Source organism: Hyla sarda, chromosome 2, assembly GCF_029499605.1.
Source record: "Hyla sarda isolate aHylSar1 chromosome 2, aHylSar1.hap1, whole genome shotgun sequence".
Lineage (NCBI taxonomy): Eukaryota > Metazoa > Chordata > Amphibia > Anura > Hylidae > Hyla > Hyla sarda.
The window spans coordinates 297935323-297961155 of record NC_079190.1 but is presented as its reverse complement, the minus strand read 5'-3'; the positions used below and the strand labels follow the sequence as shown (position 1 = coordinate 297961155).

The following is a 25833-nucleotide window of genomic DNA, read 5'->3' as shown; positions in this document are numbered from 1 at the left end:
GACAACAGAGAAAGTCATCAGACCCGCCGACAATGGGGGAGGTTTGTCATACAAAGCTGTGAAGATTACCACAATGAAGCCCAGAAAATCCTCCAAAATGAAGACTACTACAGAAAACTCCACTACAATCCATACCCCACACTACAAGAAACAATAAAAAATCTAATGGACCATGCATTAACAGAAAACATCATCAACAGAAATGAAAATAAATTCTTATACATAGAAAATCCGTCAACACCCTTCTACTATCATCTACCCAAAATCCACAAAACCCAAGAAAATCCCCCCGGCAGACCAATCATATCTGGAATTAACAGCCATACCTCTCCAATTTCTCACTATCTGGACTTCATTTTGCAAGACTATGTCCAAACCCTCCCTAGCTATTTCAAAAGCTCAGATGACTTAATCAAATGACTCCGTCACATACAATGGCAAGAAAACCTCACATTCATCCCCATGGACGTCACAGCTTTATATTCAAATCTAAAGGATGACGTAGACCTAAACTGCATCAAACTCACCTTGGAAGAAGAACCCACCATCCCACCAAAACAAAGACAATTTCTACTGGATTGCCTAAATATTATACTCAATCACAACTACTTCACATACGACGGTGCCACCTACCATCAGACACGGGGAACCGCTATGAGCACACAGGTAGCACAGTCGTACGCAAATCAGGTAATGGGCACATTCGAAAAAACATACATCACAACCGATGTTTCAACAACATGTTTCACTTTACCGCCGGTGCATAGATGATCTGTTTGTATTTTGGAAAGGACCACCCCACCTAATCAATGAATTCATCACAACCATCAACAATAACAACTGGGGAATCACATTCACCTCCAACACATCCAACAATAAAATTGATTTTCTGGACCTCAAAATCTATCACGAAAATAACAACATCGTTACTGCCACCTATTTAAAAAAAGTCGATTCTAATAGCTACCTGTCATTTAACAGTGGACAATATTAAATGGAAATTCCTTCTTCATAGTCTATCAAGACATTGCCTCGAAAAACATCCTGACGTAACCAATCCCATCACCATATGCCCCATAGACCACATCCCAGCACACAGAAACGACAGGTTTACAGCTCTGAAAAAACGTGAGATGTACTGGATTTACCGGCTTCGGACGCTCCAACCCCAAGGTCTAAATGATGCCACTGAACTCCTAATGTAGACTCCCCTACAGGTGCAAATCTCTCCTAGTTCTGCATTCAATCTCCCCCCCCCCCCCCCCGACCATTTATAACTAAAAAGTTATCATAAAAATCATTCCATTAATCTACATCCACCACACAACTCTCTCCAGCTATTCTGCTAACACACAAGCATCTTATCCATTATAATACTGACATCTACTGGCTGCTACTAGCTATTATCACCTCAGTTCATCTCCACAGTCAATTATGATTAAGCCAACGTTCTAATGTAAACACAAACATTCTAATATGACCACAAACTTAATCTGTTTAACCACAAACTACATTAATAACTTCCTCAAGCCATTATCCACTTAACCTATTGACCTTTGCTGTTCTCAACAGTTAAAGCCTGAGATGCCTTATACCTGAAATTCCTTCAATTACTGTACACTCTCCGTCTCCCATCCAAAGCCCAGCCGAGTAATCAGTTGCTTAGCTTACAGGGATGAACAACGGACTTAGCCATAGACTATAATGGCCCATTGATTTCTATGGGCAGAATTTGGTATTGTTATAGGTACAACACAAAGAAAATACAGCAAACCCCTCCTCGAAGTCACGGAGGCTGACGTCATTCACCAGCCTCCAGTGACTTCACAAACCCGCTAAAATTTGAAAATTGTAACATCCCCTTCACTCTATAAATACCCACACTTCAGTATAAGATAGCGGACCTGATGAAGAGAGCAATCCCTTCTCGAAACGCGATGTCCTGAGCACTCAGCTATCTGATTATCACAGCATACTGTCTACAAGAACCCCAGTGAAGCGCCGAACCGCAAGTTGGACTTGGGACCTTCCCCAGCCAGGGATACCCGCATCTTGCCTCCAGCTGCTATCCTGAGCGCTGCCAGCGCTACTGACAATCGGCAGCTCCTGGTCCCTGCTTCAACCCACACAAAGGAATTCCCAGTGTTGTGCCTGCAATTAGCGTAACTGGCAAAAGTGAGCGGCTCTTTTACTTTTTTTTGACACACATCTACCCTGTAAAAAGGTAAACAGCACTGTAGGAGCGCCATCTCTGTCTTTATTTTTTCTACACCCTCCTGTATAGCATAGCATTCGTCATGTTATTGGTGCTCTGCTTTGCCAACCTGCTGAAGCAAATCAGCAAAGTGCCTATTTGATGGCAAAAAGACAGGTACTGACTTACAGCTGGCATCTCTCGGCTGATCGGGACACCAGTGTTTTCCACTTTTAGATGCTGCAATTAACTTTGATTTCAGCATCTAAAGTGTTAATGCCAGACATTGGCGTGATTGCCAATATTCTATTCTGCACATCATATGATGAGTTGGGAAAAAGTAATATAGGTATTATTTGTCAAGTTTCCACACATTCACAACATTCTTAAACTTTGTTTTACCATTTATAACAACTTCTCCCTTATGTTTTTATTTATGAATAAATAAAAACATATATCTGGTTTAATTTTGGTAGAAATAATTTGACATTCAGTTTTGTTTTTTAAAGGATTAAACCTTTTTACTCAGCATATGACCTACTCAGTCCTGATCCAACATATTGCCTGATCAAGTGAAGCTATATGTTTCCTGTAGTAATGCTACAGCCATCGAAAGACTTTTAAAGTATCTAATAATTGTATCCCTACAAACTGATGTAGACAGTCATGTCTCATTCCATGACATTACATTAAAGGGGTTGGCCCACAAACAACTTGTATGACCTATCCACAAGATCCGATCATGCTTAATTGGTGGGAATCCCTAGCAATGATACATATTTTTGTACCTTTTCACAAGTAACCAAATATAGAATTCTTAGATTTCCCTAAGCTATATTCGTTATTACGCATTTCTAATATGTATCTTCATTCTTCTCTTTGCTCCTGGGTAACCATATACCATAATTAATTCATGCGTAGGGCAAAATAAAAATACAAACAGAAAAGTATTATTGATATTTTTCTTGAAAGTTGTGCTGTTGTTCTTTTCTTGCAGTTCTATATCTGAGAAAAAAAAATTGTGAAAAGGTTTTTGGCAAAAAAAGTAATTGTCCTTTTGATGTATCATTTTCAAGACCGCAAAAACGTAAATGACAAAGCTTGATCCCTTTCTTCATCGAAGCAAATATTTCCCGTTTGTTTGCTACCATAATAAGTGAATAATTTGAAAACACTAACACCTTTTGTAATATTTGTAATATTGGATATTTTATTGAGAACGGTTCTTTTAACTCCTGTACATTGCTTTTCAAGCAACCATGTTAATCACAAATTGTTATGACTGCATCTCTATAAACCATTAAAGGGGTACTCTGGCCCTAAGACATCTTATCCCTATCCAAAGGATAGAGGATAAGATGTCTGAATGCGGGGGTCCTGCTGCTGGGAACCCCCGCAATCTTGCAATTTTGCATTCAGCACCCACCTCGGGGAGCTGCGCTGAATCTGCCGTGTGACAACCACGGGCCGGAGTATCGTGACGTTACAACTCTGCCCCCGTGTGACGTCACGTGCCCCCCCCCCCCATGCAAGTCTATGGGAGGGGGCGTGGCGGCCGGATAGGGGATAAGATGTCCTAGGGCCTGATTTTTTCCCTTAACCAAATCCTGTATTTTAATATGTAAATCCTCTACCTTGATTCCAACATAAACACTTTTTGTTCCAAATAATCTAATCTCTCTGTTTGAACATTTGCATTTTACCTCGTCATTGCTTGTGGTATTTAATTACTTAAAGAACTTAAAGTAGTGGGTAAAATTTCAACTACCTGTCCATTTTAGTTGTTATATTGGCAATATTAATTTCATTAAAAGAACATAGATAGATAGAGGTGCTTCTGAAAGTTAAATGGGTAGTGCTTCAAACATTCTGGAATCCCATTTAGAGGCTGGTTAAATATCACCACTCTTTTCAGGCATGCTGCAAAAATAAAGTATAAAGGGGAACCCACAAAACTCTGAATACAGTTTCTTTCCTCTTTTTTTTCCCCTGAAAGCAAGGGGGCGGGGGGGGGGGGTGTAAGTTTGTTATTCGTTCTTTGTTTCTTCTTCTGTTCTTAGATGTCTTACCCTGTGGATGATTGAGAACCACCTCCATGTTATGCAAAGCTTCACTTGCTGTCACATTGGGGCATTGTCCCGGCTACTGTCAATAAAAACATATTAAAAAAAAGAGAGAGAAAACAAAAAATTAGCTCTGATAGAAGTGTTCAGACTTGACATTTGAAATTTAGCTCTGGGGCCTTCTATATTTCTTTACCCCTTTCCTCCACAGCACGGATGGGTACTTCCTGGGAGGGAGCAGCTACAGAGCGGGATTGTGACATAATTCTGCTCCGTGCCGGCTGGTTTCCGTCTGGAATCAACATCGAGCCACAGCTAAGAGGCTATTAACCCTTTAGATCTCACGATCAAAGACTATCGCATACCTAAAGCAGGCAATTCAGTGTTGCTGGTTTGTTGCTATGGGTTACCGGGACCACTGCGGGGTAATCACGTAGTCCCGATCATCTTACATGATGACTGGAAGGTCCTTATCTGCCTCCTTACACCTGATCTTCTCTCTGTGGAATTATGTAATAGCCCAGCATTGATCAGTGTTAGGCCAAAAAAAAACTGAAAAAAAGTGTAAAAAAAATTAATACATTTGTAAAAAGAAAAACTCCCCCCAATAAAAGTTTGAACCACCCCCTTTTTCCCATTTTCTAAGTAAAATTTAGTAAATAAATAAATAAAAGAGTAATAGGGATCAGAAGAGGACAATTTTGACCCCTTCCCGCTAAAGGACATATGCATACGTCCCAGCACCCGACACGTTCATGTGCTGGGACATATGCATACATTGCGCAGGAGATCGGTGGCGGGACCCGGCTGTTAATTACAGCCAGAGTCCCACTGCAGCTGCCATGGCAGCGATCGCACTGTTCTGGCAGCATTAACCCCATAGATGCTGTGATCAATCCTGATCACGGCATCTATGGTGTTGAAAGGGGGAGCGCCTTGTTCACCAAAGGCGGCGCCGCGATACGATCGCGGGTCACCGTTGGTTGCTATGGCAACAGGAGGTCAGATCATGACCTACTGTCTGCCTGCTACGGAAGCATGTAAGATCCAGCCAGAGGCTGGATCATACAGGCTGTAGTATCTGCAGCAGATCAGGTCATACTGTACTTCAGTACAAATATATTGCAGCATAGTATAACCTGTAAAAAGTGTAAAAAAATTAAATAAAAAGTTCTTCAATAAAAGTATGAAGTGTAAAAAAATAAGCCATTTATTATCATCAAAAAAGATCAAAAACACAAATCATATACATAATAGGTATTGCCACATCTGGAATGACGTGTACTGTAAAAATAATGTAAATTATCCCGCACGGTGAACGCCATAAAAGACAACAAAAAGGCGCAAAATACGCCAATTTTGGTACAAATGGCAGAATAAAAAAGATCAAAAGGTAGCATGTATCGCAAAAATTATACCAATAAAAGTACAGCTCAAAACATATTACTTTGCTATTGTTGTAATCAAATGGACCTACAGAATAAAGATAATTGTGTCATTTTTACTGAAAAGTGCACTGCGTAGACATGAAATAAAAAAGAAGTATTGCTGCATCATTGAGTGATTGATTATCTCTGAGATGTTTCTATACCTTGATTGGCGTCACCTGTGAAAAATTCAGTTGATTAGACATAATTTGGAAAGATATACCCTTATATGTATTACAGGTGACAATACATATCAGAGCAGAACCAAGTAATTAGGTGACATGAATTGCCTGTAGAGCTCAGGGACATTATTGTGTGTAGACACAGTGGCAGAAATGTCTGCTGAACTAAAGGTTCCCAATAACACAGTGACCTCCATAATTGTTAAATGGAAGAAGACTCTTCCTAAAGCTGGTTGCCCCACTGAGCTAATCAGAGGAGAAGGGCCTTGGTAAGATAGGTGACCAAGAACCCAATGGCCTAATGTCTATGCTCCAAAGATTCTTTGTGCTTATGGGAGAAACCTCTATTACTTAATAGGCACATGCAAGTCTACTCAGAGTTTGCAAAAATCACCTATAGGACTCTGACTGTGAGAAATAAAATTCTCTTGTCCAATGGATTGAACTTTCTGGCCTTAATTTTAAAAGTCTGGGGGAAACCCAGCACTGCTCATCACCTACTCAATACCATTCCTACAATGAAGCATGGTGGTGGTAGCATTATGTTGTGGGGATGTTTTTTAGGGGCTGTGACAGGAAGACTGGTCAGGAAAGAATTAATAGAATGATGGGAAGGAAGTGGGGACCACCCCATTAACCGTTAAAAGGGGAGAAAGAGAGGGGACAGCACCTGAAGGGTTAACAGCTAGAAACAGAGGACATCGCCTCAAAGGTTAAAAGGGGTTAAATAGAGGGGTTAATACCTAAAGGGTTAATGGGAGACAGAGAGGGAACAGTACCTAAAGTGTTAATCTATGAGCCAGAGCCTCACTGCAGAGGAGAAAAAAAATACAGTTCAAAGACCTTCCAGATGGCCTGAATGGATGGAGGGTAGAACAGAACAGAGCTTCTGGCGGGTATCGGTACTGGGGGCTCCAGCGATGAGGAGACCAGAGGCGCTGAGGACAAGGTGGTGGAGCTCACTGATGACACTGGCGCAGGCTTCCTGGAGTGCACTCCAGACTGCATTCTCGGTGCTGGATTTAAGCCTCAGATGTCGCTGACCAGCTGGGCCTTCAAAAAGGCACCAAGAGGCATTAGAGGGTGGAGGAAATCAAGAAAAACATATAGGGGCAGAAAGAGGGGCTAAGAGGCAGGGAAGAGGTAGTGGTGGAAGGTATACTATTGATTGCAAGGCCACACCCCCTTACGACCTACAAATTGATACTGGAAATCGTTGACAACTATTGACAATTATCGATTTGTCGTTGCAGTCCTAATTCAGACAATTCAGATATTCTCAGATCTGATCATAAAGTGAATATGTGGAGTATTAAATTGCTTCTATTATATTACCCTTTAATTATTTGCTATAGACTTTAAAATAACCTCTGGCTGCAGCATTGCAAAGAATATTTTAAAACCGAGGTGCTACAAAACACTTTCCCAGTTTTATCAATCTGCCTGCAACTAAAACTGTCTGCTTTTGCCCATAGCAGCCAATCACAGCTCAGCTTTCATTTCACCAAGCTCATTAAGGTATGAAAGCTGAGCTGTGATTTGTTGTTATGGGCAAAACGAGACCATTTTGGTTTCCTGCAGAATGATAAACCTGAGCCACTGTATGTGAATCCGGCAATAAACAATAGAGTTTTACATAAAAAAGGCTAAAATCATTGTACCAGGTTTGCATTCCAGTGGGTTTAGCTGTTGTATTTTGGGATGGCAATGGTGATGTTGCAGATTGTGTCATACTGTGTTTCAATTGTAAAGTTGAGACTGTAACAGTATTTTTGTGAACAAAACATATTAAAAACATGTTATGTTTATATAGATAATTCAGCAAGCGGGACAGGTGTGGTTTCCAGATTCCGCATTTAAGACTGCCCAAGCAATCAAGGATTTCAACAGAGAAGGACTCCCACTTATGCTGTTCGCTAACTGGAGGGGTTTTTCTGGTGGAATGAAAGGTAAAGATATTTAAGCTCATGAATTCTATGCAAAATAATTTAAGTAGAAATAGCGGTTTTATTTTATACTGCAATCAATGCCATGGTGCTGAACATTTAATATACAGAAGGATTTCAAGCCATGGTGAAAAGCATCATATCATATGTACACAAAGCTGCTGGCTAGGGGTTTGTGCAATCCAGTGTACATAAACAGCAGGAAGATGGCTGTACTGTCGTCAGTCAGCTGATCCTATGTTACAAGGATCAGAGATATCCGTCTTCAATGCTGTGGTGTCATTTAGTAAATAGTTGAGAGGAATTGGAGTCCCTCTTTACCCCACTGTTCTACCTGTCACACAGTGCTGTGGCAGCCAGAGGCCCAACAATGTCAATATAAATTTATTTATTTATATGTATATATATATATATATATTAAAATAAAATAAATTCCTGCCCGAACAACCTCTTTTACTCGTGGTCTGTCCTAAAATACATTTGAGGGAAAGTATGATCCAAAATTTCCTCTCAGCATTGTGCAAATCTTATTTGCAGCTACAGGAAATGTTTTGTGGAGATTGTTACTACTGTGAATTATTCAGTTCATAGGTTTAAATACTGTATTTAATGTAGAAGGAATGAGATAGCAACTCACTTGCGTGTGAACAGCTTTGTTCCACGAGATAAGGTGCATGCAGGTGCGTACAAACAGAGCAACGTTTCGCCAAGTGCTTCTTCCGGCTCACGCAGTGAGCCGGAAGAAGCACTTGGCGAAACGGTGCTCTGTTTGTACGCACCTGCATGCACCTTATCTCGTGGAACAAAGCTGTTCACACGCAAGTGAGTTGCCATCTCATTTCTTCTACATTGGATATTGTATTGGACTGTTTTCTTCTAAAGATGTAGCACCGCTTGCAGCAATACCCGAGTCTGTATGTTTTCAAGCAGGATCTTGTGGTAGCATTTCATTTTGGAGGCTTGTCTGTACAGGAGTAGTGCCAGCAGTTCTCACTGTTTGGACTTAAATACTGTATTTCCCTGCACTGTTGATGTTACAATCAGACCACTGTTTATACGTATACCATTCCAATACCATACCATTCCAGCAAAATGTGTGCTCCTATATAATGTAGACATATGGGAAGTGTTAAAAGTTATCACGTATTCGATCACTGGGACCCCCACTAATTATGAGAACGGAAGTCCCTTGTCCCCTGGGTGAATGGAGTGGCAGTGTACAGACTCTGCTGCACTAACGTATTCTACAATAATATTACAGCCTGTTAAATTAGAAAGGGGAAAAAAAGTGATGACAATAATTTTTAACTTGTTTTGATAAAATAAAAAAATATTTGAAGGTGGACACTTGTGTTTACATATAAATGGCTTTTTTTCAGCCATTTTGTTTCTCCATAATCAGCAAAACAAAGCCTGATTTTTCAATTATGAACAGCAAAAATGCAAATATGCCTTTATTTTTTTGTGTAATGTGAACATAGCTGTACAGTATACTTTAAAGGGGTACTCCAGTGAAGTATATATATAAAAAGCTCTAAAGCCACCACACTACCTGGATATGTTCCCTATAAACCATTCTGCCTGATATGCGTGGCCCCTGTTTTCCTATCTGGCTGCTTGATATTATTTGCCATCCTCCCCTTTGCATGCCTACATCCCCGACAATCATTGCAGCTCAGCCAGCTCACTCTCTGTGAGCAGACCTCATCGTCCTACTCTAAGCAGCAAAGAGAGGTTCAGTGTCTGATTGGCTAAGGGTGCACACACATCCCTGTTCTTAGCATGAAAGGGAGCATGACTCATCAGTGCAGGACACTGGTCTATGTTTCTCAGAAGGGAGAGGCTGCTCTTAGAGAGTGGATGGCTGAATGATGTCATTCCAATGTAAGTGACAACAAGAAAGGGATACTACTCTGTAAAGCTAATGAATGATATTTAGACAAATAAATAGGTTGGTGAGAGGGAAAGGGTGGGCTATGGGTTTAGTTCCCTAGAGTACCCTTTTAAGTATTTGTTTTCCACAATTAAATCCAGTTAAGATTATACATACTTGCATTATACAACAATTTTGATAAATCTCAATCTACAAAACAAATTGGGGAAAAAATGCCAGTGCATAGGGATTTTTCTACTCTCTACCTGTTCTACCACAAAGACTGTATGTATTAAAATAATGTGACAGAAGTAAATTTCTTGGTGATCTGAACAAATTATCACCAGAAACGTTTGGGGAAAAATAACGCAAAGGAATGTGAGTGGACTAAGCCCACAGCATTCTATTGCTATGTTTTGTCTGTAATATTACTGACAAACATGTTTCTTGCAGTGTACAAAACAAGGAATCCTGGGGAAATATATTGTTTTTTTCCCCTGATTTGAAGCAGAAAAGAAATCGTTAAAGATTTCCCATTAGTTTTCGGGACATGGCTCTATTGCCATTATCCTGTGTATAGAAGCATGTTTAAGTGTAGCTTGTCAGTCTTGGAAGCCCTTTGGGTGTTTCTGAGCATTTCTGGTTTCAGTGCTGGAAGGGTATTATGCAGGAAGGCAAAATAAACAATTACACCACCTCTAAGAGCACACAAACACACCACGAGAAGCCAATTGCACTGTGGGTAAAATTACTACAAAATTGTGTGTAATGAGTAGGAAAAGATTAAAGAAAGCTCTGGCTATGCTGAAAATTGACATTAGTGAAGAGAGAAAAAAAACCTCTTTACTACTCGGCCTGGGAGGTCTAATTCAGGCAAGGAACAAAAAACATATCAAGATTGTGCTCAGAGTTTCTCCAATGAGTTGTCTGTGGCCAGAAGGCTATTCCATATAATGTAAAATTAAATTATAAAAATCAAGTGAATATTTTTATGAAGTAACTATTTGGAAGCAGTTTATTTAGATGAAGTGGCAATGACCCACAACAGTAAGACATCAAGCGTGAAATTTACTAGAAATTAGCAGTGGGGCCCCAGACTCTGCATGATTTGTCTGAAAGGATGTAAATTTAGGTGAAATTAACCCCATTGCTACTGTTCAGACAGCTGTTTAATAGTATTGCAAATCCCCTAATATTTAATTAAAGGAAAAAGCCACCTACAAAAAAAGTGATCATTTAAAAAAAATATATAATTTAGATTTCTAGATCTATAGTTTTGTACAGTGTATGTAGTTCATTTAAAGCTTTGCTCTGAAGGCATTGCATGTTTAGTGAGCTACTATGTAATCCCTGCATGTTCTCTAACTGGCTGTGCAGTATTTTATGTGTTTTTGACCAGGTTCCAATGACACACAAATGCATATATCCCTTTGCAGATCCTGTCTATCATTGCATGTTAATATCCTCTCAGATATAGATGTACTCTGACACAAGCTAATCTGTATGTGATGAGCAGAAGCTGCAGCTGCTTGTCACACACAGAGCTACCCTTTCTTCTGTGTTTCCAACAGTTTGAGGATTCTTGCTGCTTCTCAATCATTTTTGGGCTCTAATTTGCTTATATGGAGATACTTCAAGTAAATGTTAACGGTTACGGAAGACATACTGGACCTTCAGTCCCCTAGCCCATGCTGCTGGATTTTTATTAAAGTTCTATTTCGACCCATCTTATTGCTGAACATGGCAATATTTCCCAGCTTTATTTAACAGAGATGTGGAAAAATGATATACGGTAGTTAAAAGTTCAATGACAGCCCAATGAATAGATGAGTTTCACCAGAAGCAATCCCTCATGTACCCGAATAATTTTTTTCCTGATCAGCAACACAGACCAAGGAGGTCAGCTACAGGCAAGCAACTTAGTGAATTTCAGTTAACAAATACTATGTCTAATCTGTTGCAAAGGTTAAAGAATATTATAAGAGACTGGCTTAGCCCTCTGTAAATCTTGCCATACACATGAGATAGCTGTTAGCCAAACAAGTGATAATCACTATTCTTACATCTTAGCAATGGACACATTTCAGCAATCCTGGTGATTTGGTTTACAATCTTTTTTATTGTTTTATTTTTTTACAATGGTCTATGCCATAAAACATCAAAAGGAGCAATGGTCCCCTGCTGGTTCCGGTGTCCCTACCTCAAGTGATGTTGTGTCAGCCAGTTTTTGACCAAAAATAAAGTTTTAACCTAGTGCCCATATCTGAAATCTGTATTATGATAAGTACAGTGGACCTGGCTACAATTCCCGGCAAATCTGGATGCTTAGGAGCACCTTTTATACAGATATTAGGTAAATAAGAAGAAAGGCTACATGTGTTATCAGTCGTCTTGAAAAGTTGCACAAAAGTTTAGGTTTCAGATTATCTTTCAGACCCATTGATGTACACTTTGCAACCTGTTTCTAGTTACAGTCATTTCTCATGTGGGTATGTCCCTCCCAGAAATGTATGATAGATGTGAGCTCTCAGTTTTCTGGATGTAACACACATCCTCCCCATTGTGCTGACAGACACTGATACAGAGGAGTGTGTAATCTCCCCTTCCTCTTCCCCTGCACAGCCTCATTGATGCTTTCTTCTCTCGTTATACTCATATGCAGCCTGTGTGATCCACTCCCTCCCCTGCTGACTGTGGTGTGGCCTCTCCTCCCTATCTACCCTGATACTATATAGCATGTGTGATCTGCCCTCCCTGAAGTCTTAGGGCCCTACTAGATGGCCCAACATGCACAGTAAACAGGCATCGATCTCGTAGATCAGCATTCGTTTACAGAGCCTATTTCAAGGTCCAACAGTTGTGCGGGCAGGGCTGCACTTATGATCACTGAAGCATCTGTGCAGCCTTTCCTTTTATCATTTGTCAGTCACACATCCCCTAGTACACTGGAAGATGTGTGTCTAACAAACTATGCTTTTTTTAACTTGTCAAAAAAGCAATCCGCCAATGAACTACTGTTGCTCATTTGTCTGATCGCTGGCCCTAGGGTTATATTGGCATGTTCGGCTCTAACAGTGGGGCAAAAAAGTATTTAGTCAGCCACCAATTGTGCAAGTTCTCCCACTTAAAAAGATGAGAGGCCTGTAATTTTCATCATAGGTATACCTCAACTATGAGGAAAAAATAATCCATAATATCACATTATCTGATTTTTTAAGAATTTATTTGCCAATTATAGTGGTAAATAAGTATTTGGTCAATAACAAAAGTTCATCTCAATACTTTGTTATATACCCTTTGTTGGCAATGACAGAGGTCGAACGTTTGTAAGTCTTCACAAGGTCTTCACTCACTGTTGCTGGTATTTTGGCACATTCCTCTATGCAGATCTCCTCTAGAACAGTGATGTTTTGGGGCTATCGCTGGGCAACACAGACTTTCAACTCCCTCCAAAGGTTTTCTTGAGATCTGGAGACTGGCTGGGGCACTTCAGGACCTTGTAATGCTTCTTACGAAGCCACTCCTTCGTTGCCCAGGCGTTGTGTTTAGGATCATTGTCATGCTGAAAGACCCAGGCATGTTTCATCTTCAATGCCCTTACTGATGGAAGAAGGTTTTCACTCAAAATCTCACGATACATGGCCCCATTCAGTCTTTCCTATACACGGATCAGTCGTCCTGGTCCCTTTTCAGAAAAACAGCCCCAAAGCATGATGTTTCCACCCCCATGCTTCACAGTAGGTATGGTGTTCTTTGGATGCAACTCGGCATTCTTTCTCTTCCAAACACGACAAGTTGAGTTTTTACCAAAAAGTTCTACTTTGGTTTCATCTGACCATATGACATTCTCCCAATCCTCTTCTCGATCATCCAAATGCTCTCTAGCAAACTTCCAACGGGCCGGGACATGTACTGGCTTAAGCAGGGGGACATGTCTGGCACTGCATGATTTGAGTCCCTGGCGGCGTAGTGTGTTACTGATGGTAGCCTTTATTACTTTGGTCCCAGCTCTCTGCACGTCATTCACTAGGTCCCCCTGTGTGGTTCTGGTACTTTTGCTCACCGTTCTTGTGATCATTTTGACACCACGGGATGAGATCTTGCGATGAGTTCCAGATGAGGGAGTCCTTCGACAGCTCTTTGGTCTTGGCCATAGTGGTGTGTTGAGTGTGACTGTTTACGGTTGTGGACAGGTGTCTTTTATACTGATAACAAGTTCAAACTGGTGCCATTAATACAGGTAACCAGTGAGGACAGAGGAGACTCTTAAAGAAGAAGTTACAGGTCTGAGAAAGCCAGAAATCTTGCTTGTTTGTAGATGACCAAATACTTATTTTCCACCATAATTTGCAAATACATTTTTTTAAAATCAGACAATGTGATTTTATGGATTTTTTTTCTTCTCATTCTGTCTCTTATAGTTGAGGTATTTCTATGATGAAAATGACAGGCCTCTCTCATCTTTTTAAAGGAGATATGCAGCATAAACATTTTTTGTCTCCCTGTGCCTGGGCTGCAATAACAAATAAAACAAACTTTAAAGGGGTATTCCAGGGAAAAACTTTTTTTTTTAATATCAACTGGCTCCAGAAAGTTAAACAGATTTGTAAATTACTTCTATTGAAAAATCTTAATACTACCAATAATTATCAGCTGCTGAAATTGAGTTGTTCTTTTCTGTCTGGCAACAGTATTCTCTGCTGACATCTCTGCTTGTCTCGGGAACTGCACAGAGTAGAAGAGGTTTGCTATGGGGCTTTGCTTCAACTCTGAACAGTTCCAATACACAGGGGGCACCACACGGGGGTCCTATTGAATCACCTGCAGAGAGCTAGGACCAAAGTAACAAAGGCTACCATCAGTAACACACTATGCCGCCAGGGACTCAAATCATGCAGTGCCAGACGTGTCCCCCTGCTTAAGCCAGTACATGTCCAGGCCCATCTGAAGTTTGCTAGAGAGCATTTTGATGATCCAGAAGAGTATTGGGAAAATGTCATATGGTCAGATGAAACCAAAGTAGAAATTTTTGGTAAAAACTCAACTTGTCGTGTTTGGAGGAGAAAGAATGCTGAGTTGCATCCAAAAAACACCATATCTACTGTCAAGCATGGGGGTGGAAACAGCATGCTTTGGGGCTGTTTTTCTTCTAAGGGACCAAGGCGACTGATCTGTGTAAAAGAAAGAATAAATGGGGCCATGTATCGTGAGATTTTGAGTGAAAATTTCCTTCCATCAGCAAGACATTGAAGATGAAACGTTGCTGGGTCTTTCAGCATGACAATGATCCCAAACAGACCCCCCAGCCAACGAAGGAGTGGCTTCGTAAGAAGCATTTCAAGGTTCTGGAGTGGCCTAGATCTAGACCCTATAGAAAACCTTTGGAGGGAGTTTAAAGTCTGTGTTGCCCAGTGACAGCCGCAAAACATCACTGCTGTGGAGGAGATCTGCATGGAGGAATTGTACAAAATACCAGCAACAGTGTGTGAAAACCTTGTGAAATGTTACAGAAAGCGTTTGTCCTCTGTCATTGCCAACAAAGGGTATATAACAAAGTATTGTGATGAACTTTTGTTATTGCTCAAACACTTACGTTCCACCATAATTTGCAAACAAATTCATTAACCCCTTAACGACACAGGACGTAAATGTACATCCTGGTGAGCTGGTACTTAACGCACCAGGACGTACATTTACGTTTTATGCATAACCACGAGCATCGGAGCGATGCTCCCACCATGCGCACCATACACCAGCGGTTCCGGTGTAAAAAGAGGTGGGTGCCACATGGAATAATGCGGGGGTCCCCAGCGGCAGGACCCTCGCGATCAGACATCTTATCCCCTATCCTTTGGATAGGGGATAAGATGTCTAGGGTGGGAGTACCCCTTTAAGGCCCAAATGGGCTGAGTCCTTAAGGGGTTAAAAATCAGACAGAGATTTTATGGATTTTTTTTCTCATTATGTCTCTCATAGTTGAGATATACCTATGATGAAAATTACAGGCCGCTCTCATCTTTTTAAATGGGAAAACTTGCACAAATGGTGGCTGGCTGACTAAATACTTTTTTGCCCCGCAGTGTGTGTGTGCGTGTATGTGTATATATATATATAATTTATTTTTATAAGTTACAGTGATTTGATTCGTCTCGAACTTCTCAGCTCGGCAGTTGCTGACTTTAGCCTGCATAAATGAGTTCAGCTTTCAGGCGCTCCGGTGGGCTGGAAAAGGTGGATACAGTCCTAGGAGAGAGTCTCCAGCCTGCCGGAGCACCTGAAAGCTGAACTCATTTATGCAGGCTAAAGTCAGCAACTGCCGAGCTGAGAAGTTTGTGACGAATCTAATCACTGTAACTTCGCTCATCTCTAGTAGCAACTAAAGTAAGATGGCCCACTCTAGCATAAACACTATCCTATGATAGTTCTGAACACCTTTGCACTGAGTTTTTTCTTTTTAATGCAAAATAAAGCAACATTCTAAATAGTCTTTCTTAGAAAATTTCTACCACTAAGTTGCTAATAAGAGAATCCTATGTCCGTCAGAGTCTGAGAGAATTTTTCCAACATCTGTGTTTGAGATAACAGCAGGAGGAAGTTACACACAAGCTCAGATAGTAGGCTGGTAAGAGAAAAAAAACTTAGAGGACAGCTCACACAAGCTGGAGAGAGGTAGGAGAACAAACACAAGGCAAGGGAGAATCATATAGATGATGTACAAGTAGAGAGAGATAAAGCACATTGTAAAGGCTGTAGAAGTATGCAATTTTTTTATAAAGAGATACATGTGAAATGTTTTTTGCACATTGGTAAGTACAATGCAAGAACAAAAAAATGCTTTTCTAACTTGTACACAGCTTTTAAGTGGTTCTTCCTATTAATAACATGTCATTTATACTTCAACTGGAAGGATAATACTGGCTAAAATTCTAATATATAAACTTTACACTAAGACTAAGATAACAGCTTTGCATATCTACAGATATGTATGATCAAGTACTGAAGTTTGGAGCATACATTGTGGATGGATTACGTGAATACCAACAGCCTGTGCTGGTGTACATACCACCTCAAGCTGAGCTGAGAGGAGGTTCATGGGTAGTAATTGACTCAACAATTAATCCAAGGCACATGGAAATGTATGCTGATAAAGAGAGCAGGTAAGACCTTTGATACTGTGCATACCTTTTTATTATTTTGGTAATTTTCTTTTTTGTAATAGCAATTTCTCTGCTTTCTACCTCCACTGCTGCAACTATGCAAGAATAGATATTTTAGTGTGTGCAATAGTTATAAAGCAATTTTGAATGATTATGTCATAGTGTTATTATTTTAGTCCTTTATGAACAACATTATATCCTGGCAACAAGAACTTAGTTCTTCATAAACAAGGATATTAATGTATACATTTGTAAGATATGTGTTACCACATAACAGGAAAAATTCATTCCTGACTTCAAATATTGCAATCAGAAAAAAATCCTTACTCTAAATTACTCTTACAGTAAAGAACCCCATCTGGTCTGGTGTAGAAATCTTCTTTCCTCTAGACGTAGAGAATGCCTCCTTTAGATACAGTCCTGGGTATAAATAGATCATGGGAGAGATCTCTGTACTGTCCCCTGATATATTTATACATAGTTATTAGGTCTCCCCTAAGCCTTCTTTTTTCTAAACTAAATAACCCTAATTCTGATAATCTTTCTGTGTACTGTAGTCCTCCTATTCCCCGTATTACTCTGGTTGCCAGTCTTTGAACCCTCTTCAACTCCACTATATCTTTCTTGTACACTGGGGCCCAGTACTGTACACACTATTCCATGTGTGGTCTGACTAGTGATTTGTACAGCGGTAGAATTATTTCCTTGTCATGGGTATCTCTGCCCCTATTGATGCACCCCATGATTTTATTAGCCTTGGCAGCAGCTGCCCGACACTGGTCACTACAGCTAAATTTACTTTCGACTAAAACTCTTTCCATGTCTGTAGTCCCCAGTATTTTTCCCCATATAATACATAACTCCAGCCTGGATTTTTTTACTCCAACCTTACATCTATTCATATTGAAACTCATCTGCCACTTCCCAGCCCAAGCCTCCAACCTATCCCGATCCTTTTGTAACAGTGTCCTTTATTGTGTTAACCACTTTACAGAGCTTAGTTTCTGCAAAGATTGATACTTACTACTACTACTAGACACTATACCAGTGGTCTTCAACCTGCGGACCTCCAGATGTTTCAAAACTACAACTCCCAGCATGCCCGGAAAGCCATCGGCTGTCCGGGCATGCTGGGAGTTGTAGTTTTGAAACATCTGGTGGTCTGCAGGTTGAAGACCACTGCACTATACAATACCTCTACAAGGTCATTCACAAATATATTAAAAGGAATAGGGCCCAGAACTGACCCCTGTGGTACCCCATTAGAAACTGGCACCCCATCAGAGTATGTCCTATTAGTAACTACCCTCTGTTTCCTATCACCAGTTAGGCTAGGTTTACATATGTCAGTTGTGTCAGGCTGTTTTTTTACATAAACTGTTCACAACTGATGGCACGATTGATACTCAAAAAGTGCATAACTTGTCATCAGTCAAAACCATCTGTTGTCATCATTTGCCATCAGGTGCCATCAGTTTTTCAGAGCCTCAGTTTTTTTCCATGATGGGAAATGGTAGTGTTTCTTTATTTTTTAAAGATTGTGTATTTTTGGTCTCTTCATACCAGACAAAAAGAGAAAGAATTGTTGTAATCCTATGGACCTACAGAATAAAGATTTTGTAATTTTAGTGCACTGCATGGAAGCTAAAGCTGCCCCAAAAAATAAAATTTAAATACATTTTTAACAATTTTTAAAACACAGCAGCATTGTAGATTTGGTGGTAAAATGAGTGATGTCATACAGTATAATTGGTGGCGCAAAAAACATACCCTTATATGGGTCAGTAGGTAGGAAATTGAAAGTGTAGTGGCGAAGAACATTACTTGCCAAAATGAAGAAAATCCTGGTTCTAAACTGGTACAATGAATACTACATTGTCTCACAACAAGGGTGCCTTCTGCTGTTACAAAACTACAACTCCCTGCAGGTCCCAGCGGGCATGCTGGGAGTTCCAGTGCTGGACGCACCCTGTCTAATGCTGGGAGGCACCCTGGTTTGGCAATACAGATTTTTTGCAAGTACCACTAGCCCACCAGGATTAGGCCTACCTTTTTATCCACAGCTTTATTAAGGAAGTTGGGAGAACTGTACTTCCTGTACAGTGATCCCTCCCAAAATACCACCCACTCACCGGCAAAAGCCGATGCTTGCAGTGTACTTTCAGTTCTGTCTGTCAATGCCTCCAGCGCTCCATAGAGAAACATGGGGTCCGACATCTGAAGCCGCCTGACAGGTATGCAGCATGGACGGGGGGACGCAGCAAGATGCGTTTCCCTGTCTACGACGTTCCGGCAAGTCAAATCATCCGGTGTCTAAACTGAGACGCCCTTTGATTGTGAACGTTCCCATTCAAATGAATGGGATCGGTTCTGGTTTCATTTTCCCTCCGGCGCAGCTTTTGCAGAGCCGGAGGGACAAGACAACGGACACCGGAGATATGTAAAGGGGGACTTACTTAGCACTTACATACATATATATATACATTTGATATTCATATACCGTTTATGTAGCACAGTATCAAATGCTTTGGAGAAATCAAGATATATGTCATCGCCCTGTTTTATGTAATTTAATGTATCTTTACTTATTTATTTTTTTTGTTCACAGGGGTGGTGTTCTGGAACCAGAAGGCACTGTTGAAATAAAGTTCAGGAGAAAAGATTTGGTGAAGACAATGAGGAGAGTAGATCCAGTTTACATTCACCTGGCTGAGAGATTAGGTGGGTGCTTGTATTTTTACTGCTAAACATTTATATACACAAATGTTATGCATTGTAACTGTAGCCTATCCATAAAATGATACACAGACAAGTATTTTTGAAACTGCTTCAAAGCACTTACAGGTGTATATGCCAAACATACAGTACAGACCAAAAGTTTGGACACACCTTCTCATTCAGAGTTTTCTTTATTTTCATGACTATGAAAATTGTAGATTCACACTGAAGGCATCAAAACTATGAATTAACACATGTCGAATTATATACATAACAAAAAAGTGTGAAACAACTGAAAATATGTCATATTCTAGGTTCTTCAAAGTAGCCACCTTTTGCTTTGATTACTGCTTTGCACACTCATTCTCTTGATGAGCTTCAAGAGGTAGTCACCTGAAATGGTCTTCCAACAGTCTTGAAGGAGTTCCCAGTAGAGGTGCACCGAAATGGAAATTTCAGAACCGAAACGAAACCGAAATAAAAAAAAATGTCAGGCCGATACCGAAACCGAAAATGACTTCTCCCCATCTTCTGGTAAAATGCAGCGCTCCGCTCATTAGATTCCCCCACATTAGGACGGGAGTTCCCCCACATTAATAGGCAGCTCCCCCACATTAATAGGCAGCTCCCCCACAATAGTAGGCAGCTCCCCCACAATAGTGGGCAGCTCCCCCACATTAGGTCAGCATTTCCCCTACAATATTAGGCAGCTCCCCCCAACAATATTAGGCAGTTCCCCCACAATAGTAGGCAGCTCCCCCCACATTAGGTCAGCAGTTCCCCCACAATAGTAGGCAGTTCCCCCACAATAGTAGGCAGTTCCCCCACAATAGTAGGCAGTTCCCCCACAATAGTAGGCAGTTCTCCCACAATATTAGGCAGCTCCCCACAACAATATTAGGCAGCTCCCCCCACATTTGTAGGCAGCTCCCCCGCACCCCCACAATATTAGGCAGCTCCCCCCCCCCAACAATATTAGGCAGCTCCCCCCCCCCCCCAACAATATTAGGCAGCTCCCCCCACAATATTAGGCAGCTCCCCCCCACATTTGTAGGCAGCTGCCCCCCAACAATATTAGTCAGCTCCCCCCCCCCACATTTGTAGGCAGCTGCCCCCCAACAATATTAGGCAGCTCCCCCACAATAGTAGGCAGCTTCCCCCCACCCCACAGACATACAGCTTCCAGCCATATACAGTGTACGGCTGGAGGCTGTATGTCTGTACTGCTGCCCCCACAGTGTTCCGGTCACCGCTCCTCCAGCCCGGGGTCACATCTACTGCTATGGCCTATGGACCATAGCAGTAGGTGCCGGGCTGTATGCGGTTTCCCGACCGTAGGCAAAAACGCGGTCGACCACCTTTTTGCCTGCGGTCAGGAAACCGCATACGGCTGAAAACGAAGCCAACCAGAGGCTGCGGTTCAATCCGGTTGGCTCATAGACATGCATTAAATACGGTTCCCGAATACGGCTGAGTGTGGGCGCCACGATTAAGCCCCGCCCCCCCTCCTCCCAGCCGTTAACTAAACATGGTGTGAACCCAGCCTATGACATATTTTCTGTTGTTTCACACTTTTTTGTTATGTCTATAATTCCACATGTGTTAATTCATAGTTTTGATGCCTTCAGTGTGAATCTACAATTTTCATAGTCATGAAAATAAAGAAAACTCTGAATGAGAAGGTGAGTCCAAACTTTTGGTCTGTACTGTATATGCCAAAATATTTCTACAATTGTATGTGTTGCCCTTTGACTCCCATTGAAAAAAGGTATACTGTATGGTTGGTTTTAACTGTGGATCACTTGGATTTAAAAGCATAGTCAACTAAACTTAGGGCTATGGTTGTTTTTCATACGGATTGGGAGCATACATGGCTCACATATAGCAGGTTTAATATTGTCAATATAATAAACTTGCATGATGTTAATGTGGCCCCACATTTGGTTTTTGAACTGAATTTCTTGCAAATACATTATATATTTGGAGTTACGGTTTTAGACCACTAGTAAGCTATATGCATGTTTATTTTAAGGTATTTGCAGTTACACATACTGTACTGACATAAGTAGAATACATTAAATGAAGATTCAGCCTCTGTAGTGACTAGCTGGGATTTTTTTTTCTTGTTCTTGAGCTACAGGCATAGATTCAGTCAGGCATGTCTTTGCACGTGGAGAGGGATTGGCTGTCAGGATGAGCTGTGACAGCAGGAGGGAAAGAAAAGTAATAATAATAAAGTGCCAACATTTTCTAGAGCAGTGTACAGTAAGTTGCAGAGTAGCATACAATTACCATCAGGTAAGATGTAATATTATAAACATAAGGAGAAAGGGTCATGCTCATAAGCTTACAATGTAAAATAGCAATAAGAGTGTTGTGCTATTAAATCATCTAACGTCCACTATTTTTTTTTTTAAAGAGGGCCTGTAGTCTCTAAAAAAAAATAAGAAAAAAATAATCCAACAATTTAGTATAACCTTTAGATAGCTTGGTCACATACAGATCACATACCTTTTTTTTAATGTTCATCATCAAACTCTTAACACATCCTTCCCCGGGTTCCTGAGATATAGCTTTTTGTAGTCCTGTTGATGATTGACGTAGTATGTCATAGGGAGCAGGGGGCATTATTTTAATGTGTTGTGTTCGGTGCAGTTACTGTAATGTGGGTCATGGATATTTATTGTCCGGGGACATGTATTGAGTGCTGGTTGCACACATTGAAATGGATCTTGTGAGACTTAAGGCAAAAATGGCTTATGTATCATAGTGGCAGACCATGCGGCTGCTATGGGGCCCTTGGAGAAAGGATGCCCTCTCTCAGTTGGTCCCATTTTTTTCTATGTAAGAAAGTGTGCATAATGTCTCTCTCCAGAAAACTGCATTGTCAGCAAATTAATGAAGGGGGCAGTATTGATTAATGGGTCATGTAAAGAAATAATACTAGACCTTTCTGTCCTTGCGGGAGGGGGGGTCAAAATAAGAGGCTCGTATTGATATTTGCTATGGGGCCCCATTTCTTCTATGTACATCACATGTCAAACGTGTGACAACACACAAGGGGATGTACAATTGTACAGTAATATCTGGCACTTGCTAAAATAAATTGGCATATGTTCCAGTACTCCCAAGCAAATCGAAAACGTGTCTGAAATGTGACCACGGTTTAAAAACCATACTGCAACCGCATACGTTCTTTTTAACATGGACATCAATGGGAAACGCACATGTATACGGTTCCATACGGGAAACCGTGTATGGTTTTTACTTTGCACATGCGCATTTGCACCCTAAAGTCCCCACCCAACAACCCTGCCATTAAAAACGGACAACATTTTCAAAAACGTATGGGGTTTTTTTTTTCCCAAGAAAAATGGACGGAACCGAAATGCACTTTTAAAAACAGTATACGGTTTAAAAATGCATACGATTTACTTTTTCCCATACGGTTCCGTTTTTTTGCCATACAGTTTTCTTTAGAAAAACTGATTGAAAACCGTATGGCAAAAACGTGATGTGAACCCAGCCTTACCAATTCACCATCATTTCTTGGAGCGGTTCTAGCTAATAAAGATTTGTTCTTGGAATTGCCCCTATTTTAGACTCAGTTGTTGGTACCTTAAATATGAAGATCATATTGGGAACCAGCTAGTTGAATATACACCAGATACGTCTTCCCAGCACAGCAATAATACCGACCAAATCCCTGCTACCTACTTTTTTTTTAATCCTTTTTATTTATTTATTATATTCATACAAAAATATTTCAATCATTTAACACAGCATACATTACCTCCCCCACTCCCACTGCCTCCCCCTCTCCCCCTCCCTGTGTGAAAAAAAGACATATTTATCATTCGTAAATGGCCGCTTTAGATGTCACAAATAACCAGACTAACTACCACTTGCCCCATACTCTTTCAAAGTTTTTTTTTTCTTTGAGTTGCCTATTCTATAACTTTCATATCTTTTAATCCTCTCCACCAAACATAGCCACTGTTCAATATGTAGGGGATTAGGTCAAACCATTTCCATACTATCAGATATTTTGCAAGTGTTACCACTTTCAGCAGCAGATCCTTCAAATTCCCAAAATCATTCATATCACCCAAAATGGCAGATCTAATACAAAAACTTATTGTTTTCTTAAAAATTTTTCCCCAGACAATCCTCAATATGCACCCAGAAACCCCTCACATTTCTTCAACTCCAAGTGTGTAACATTTGCTTTATCCATCGAACACTTTGGACAAATAGTCTTGCCTACAGCCAATCGACTCAAGAAATATGGGAGAATAATATAGTCTATAAACAATCCTTAATTGCAAAAACTTAAATTTTTTATTCGAGGACCCCAGCACCATATTATTCAAAATTTCCTCCCATGTCGAACCTTCCAGGGGGCCTATATCTCTCTCCCACTTAACTTTGATCTGCTCTTGAAATATAGATGGGGTTTCGTGAATTAAACTGTTGTAAATTCTGTGCTCTGTGACTGCATAATATACGTAAACATTCTGTACTCTGTGATTGCATAATATACGTAAACATTCTGTACTCTGTGATTGCATAATATACGTAAGAAGTTTGTGTTCCTATTACAAATGTATCTCTATCATTTGTGTATCTATCTGCTTCCTTTAATTGAAAATAAAAAAAATCTTTCCCTTCCCCGATATTATATTCTAACCTCAGTGTGTCAAAGGGTCTCAAATCCCCCTGATTGTAAAGCTGATACACAAATTCAGTACCCCCTTGTTTCCATAGTTGCCTCTCTAAGCCTCAATTAAAGTCACAAACTTTATAATTCCCCAAATCCTCGTGCATCCAAAACTGTCTTATTCCACAAATATGTTTTATTTCATTCCAAGCCTTATAATGTATCTCAAATATTGAAAAAAATGTTGATGAGTGCTCCCTCAGTTGTGACTCTAAGATTCCTCCATAGACCCTTGAGTAAAAATTTATCATGGGTTCCAAGATACTATTCTTACTACCTTGTTTTATATCCTGTACTTTAGCCACCAGGAGATAACATTTTAAGTTTGGCAGTGCCCATCCACCTTTCTCTTCCGGAAGAGTAAGAGATGAGAATTTTATTTCGACCACGTCCCCATATTAATATATTAAGAATTGCTTCTAAACCTTTAATCCAGGAATCCGGTACCCATACCGGTGCAGCCCTGATAACAACATACAGAATTTGCGGTAAAAAAATCATCTTTACTGCTGCCACTCGGTCTGCCTGTGATTTATTTTTATTTATTTATTTATATAGCGCCTACAGATTCCGCAGCGCTTAACGGTAGTTTATGCCATTTGCTTAATTTTTTCTTGATTTTTTTCTTTCAATGGTTTAATATTTGCTTCCATGAATGATTTACTACTTGATGTAATTTCTATTCCTAGATATTTAGGGATTCACCTGATTTTAAACACGTTATTCCCTGATCTATTAACTCTGTCCCTTCTACTACTGGCAATAAGAAAGCTTTCTCCCAATTTACCTTCATTCCAGATATTTCTCCAAATTCATCAACAATTTTCATGACACTTGGTATCATATAATTTGGTTTATCTAAAAATAGAATCATATCGTCGGTGTATAAAAGGATCTTATTATTTTCTTCCTTTATTCCAAACCCCCTTATATCTACCGACCTCCTAACTGCCTCAGCCAGTAGTTCTATAAATAGTACAAAAAGGAGCGGGGAGAGGGGGCAGCCTTGTCTAGTTCCCCTAGACAATGGGAAGGAGTCCGTCAGTCTTCTATTAATTATTATACTAGCGAGGGGGTTATTATATAACAGTTCAACCCATCTAATAAACCTTTCACCAAACCCAAACTGGTCCATGACTCGCCATAGGAACTCCCATTCCACCCTGTCAAAGGCTTTCATAGCATCCAATGACAGGGCAATCTGCATGCTAGCCAAAACCCTTGCTATATTATCATGAATTTGTCTACCCGGAATTAAACCGGACTGATCTGCATGAATCAGTGTTAGTATTACCTCAACCAACCTATGTGCCAATATTTTTGCTAACAATTCAACAAGGAGATTGGTTTTAGGGCAGATAGGGAGTCAAGGGCAGTTTTAATTTTCTCCAAATTTATAGGTCTTTCCAGATGTTCCCTTAATAATTCAGTAAGTTTGGGTAGCTTTATCCACCCTATAAATAACTCCCATTTACTCTCAGAAAATGTAACCTCCGATTTATATAAGCTAGAAAAAAAACTCAACAACCTTCTGCCATATTTCTTTTGGTTGG

General features: G+C 40.3%; 1 protein-coding gene across 2 annotated transcripts in view; it reads left to right on the top strand.

The window, feature by feature from the left end:
* ACACA (acetyl-CoA carboxylase alpha) overlaps positions 1-25833 on the top strand; it is a 403267-nt gene that overhangs the window by 321185 nt on the left and 56249 nt on the right. For both annotated transcript variants that reach the window (XR_008888830.1, XM_056557545.1), the window contains exons 49-51: positions 7680-7815; positions 16665-16842; positions 19451-19563. Coding sequence is in view for 1 of the 2 variants with exons in the window: in XM_056557545.1 (XP_056413520.1) it covers positions 7680-7815; positions 16665-16842; positions 19451-19563 (427 nt within the window). In the remaining variant the exon portion in view is untranslated. The remainder of the gene's footprint in view (positions 1-7679; positions 7816-16664; positions 16843-19450; positions 19564-25833) is intronic.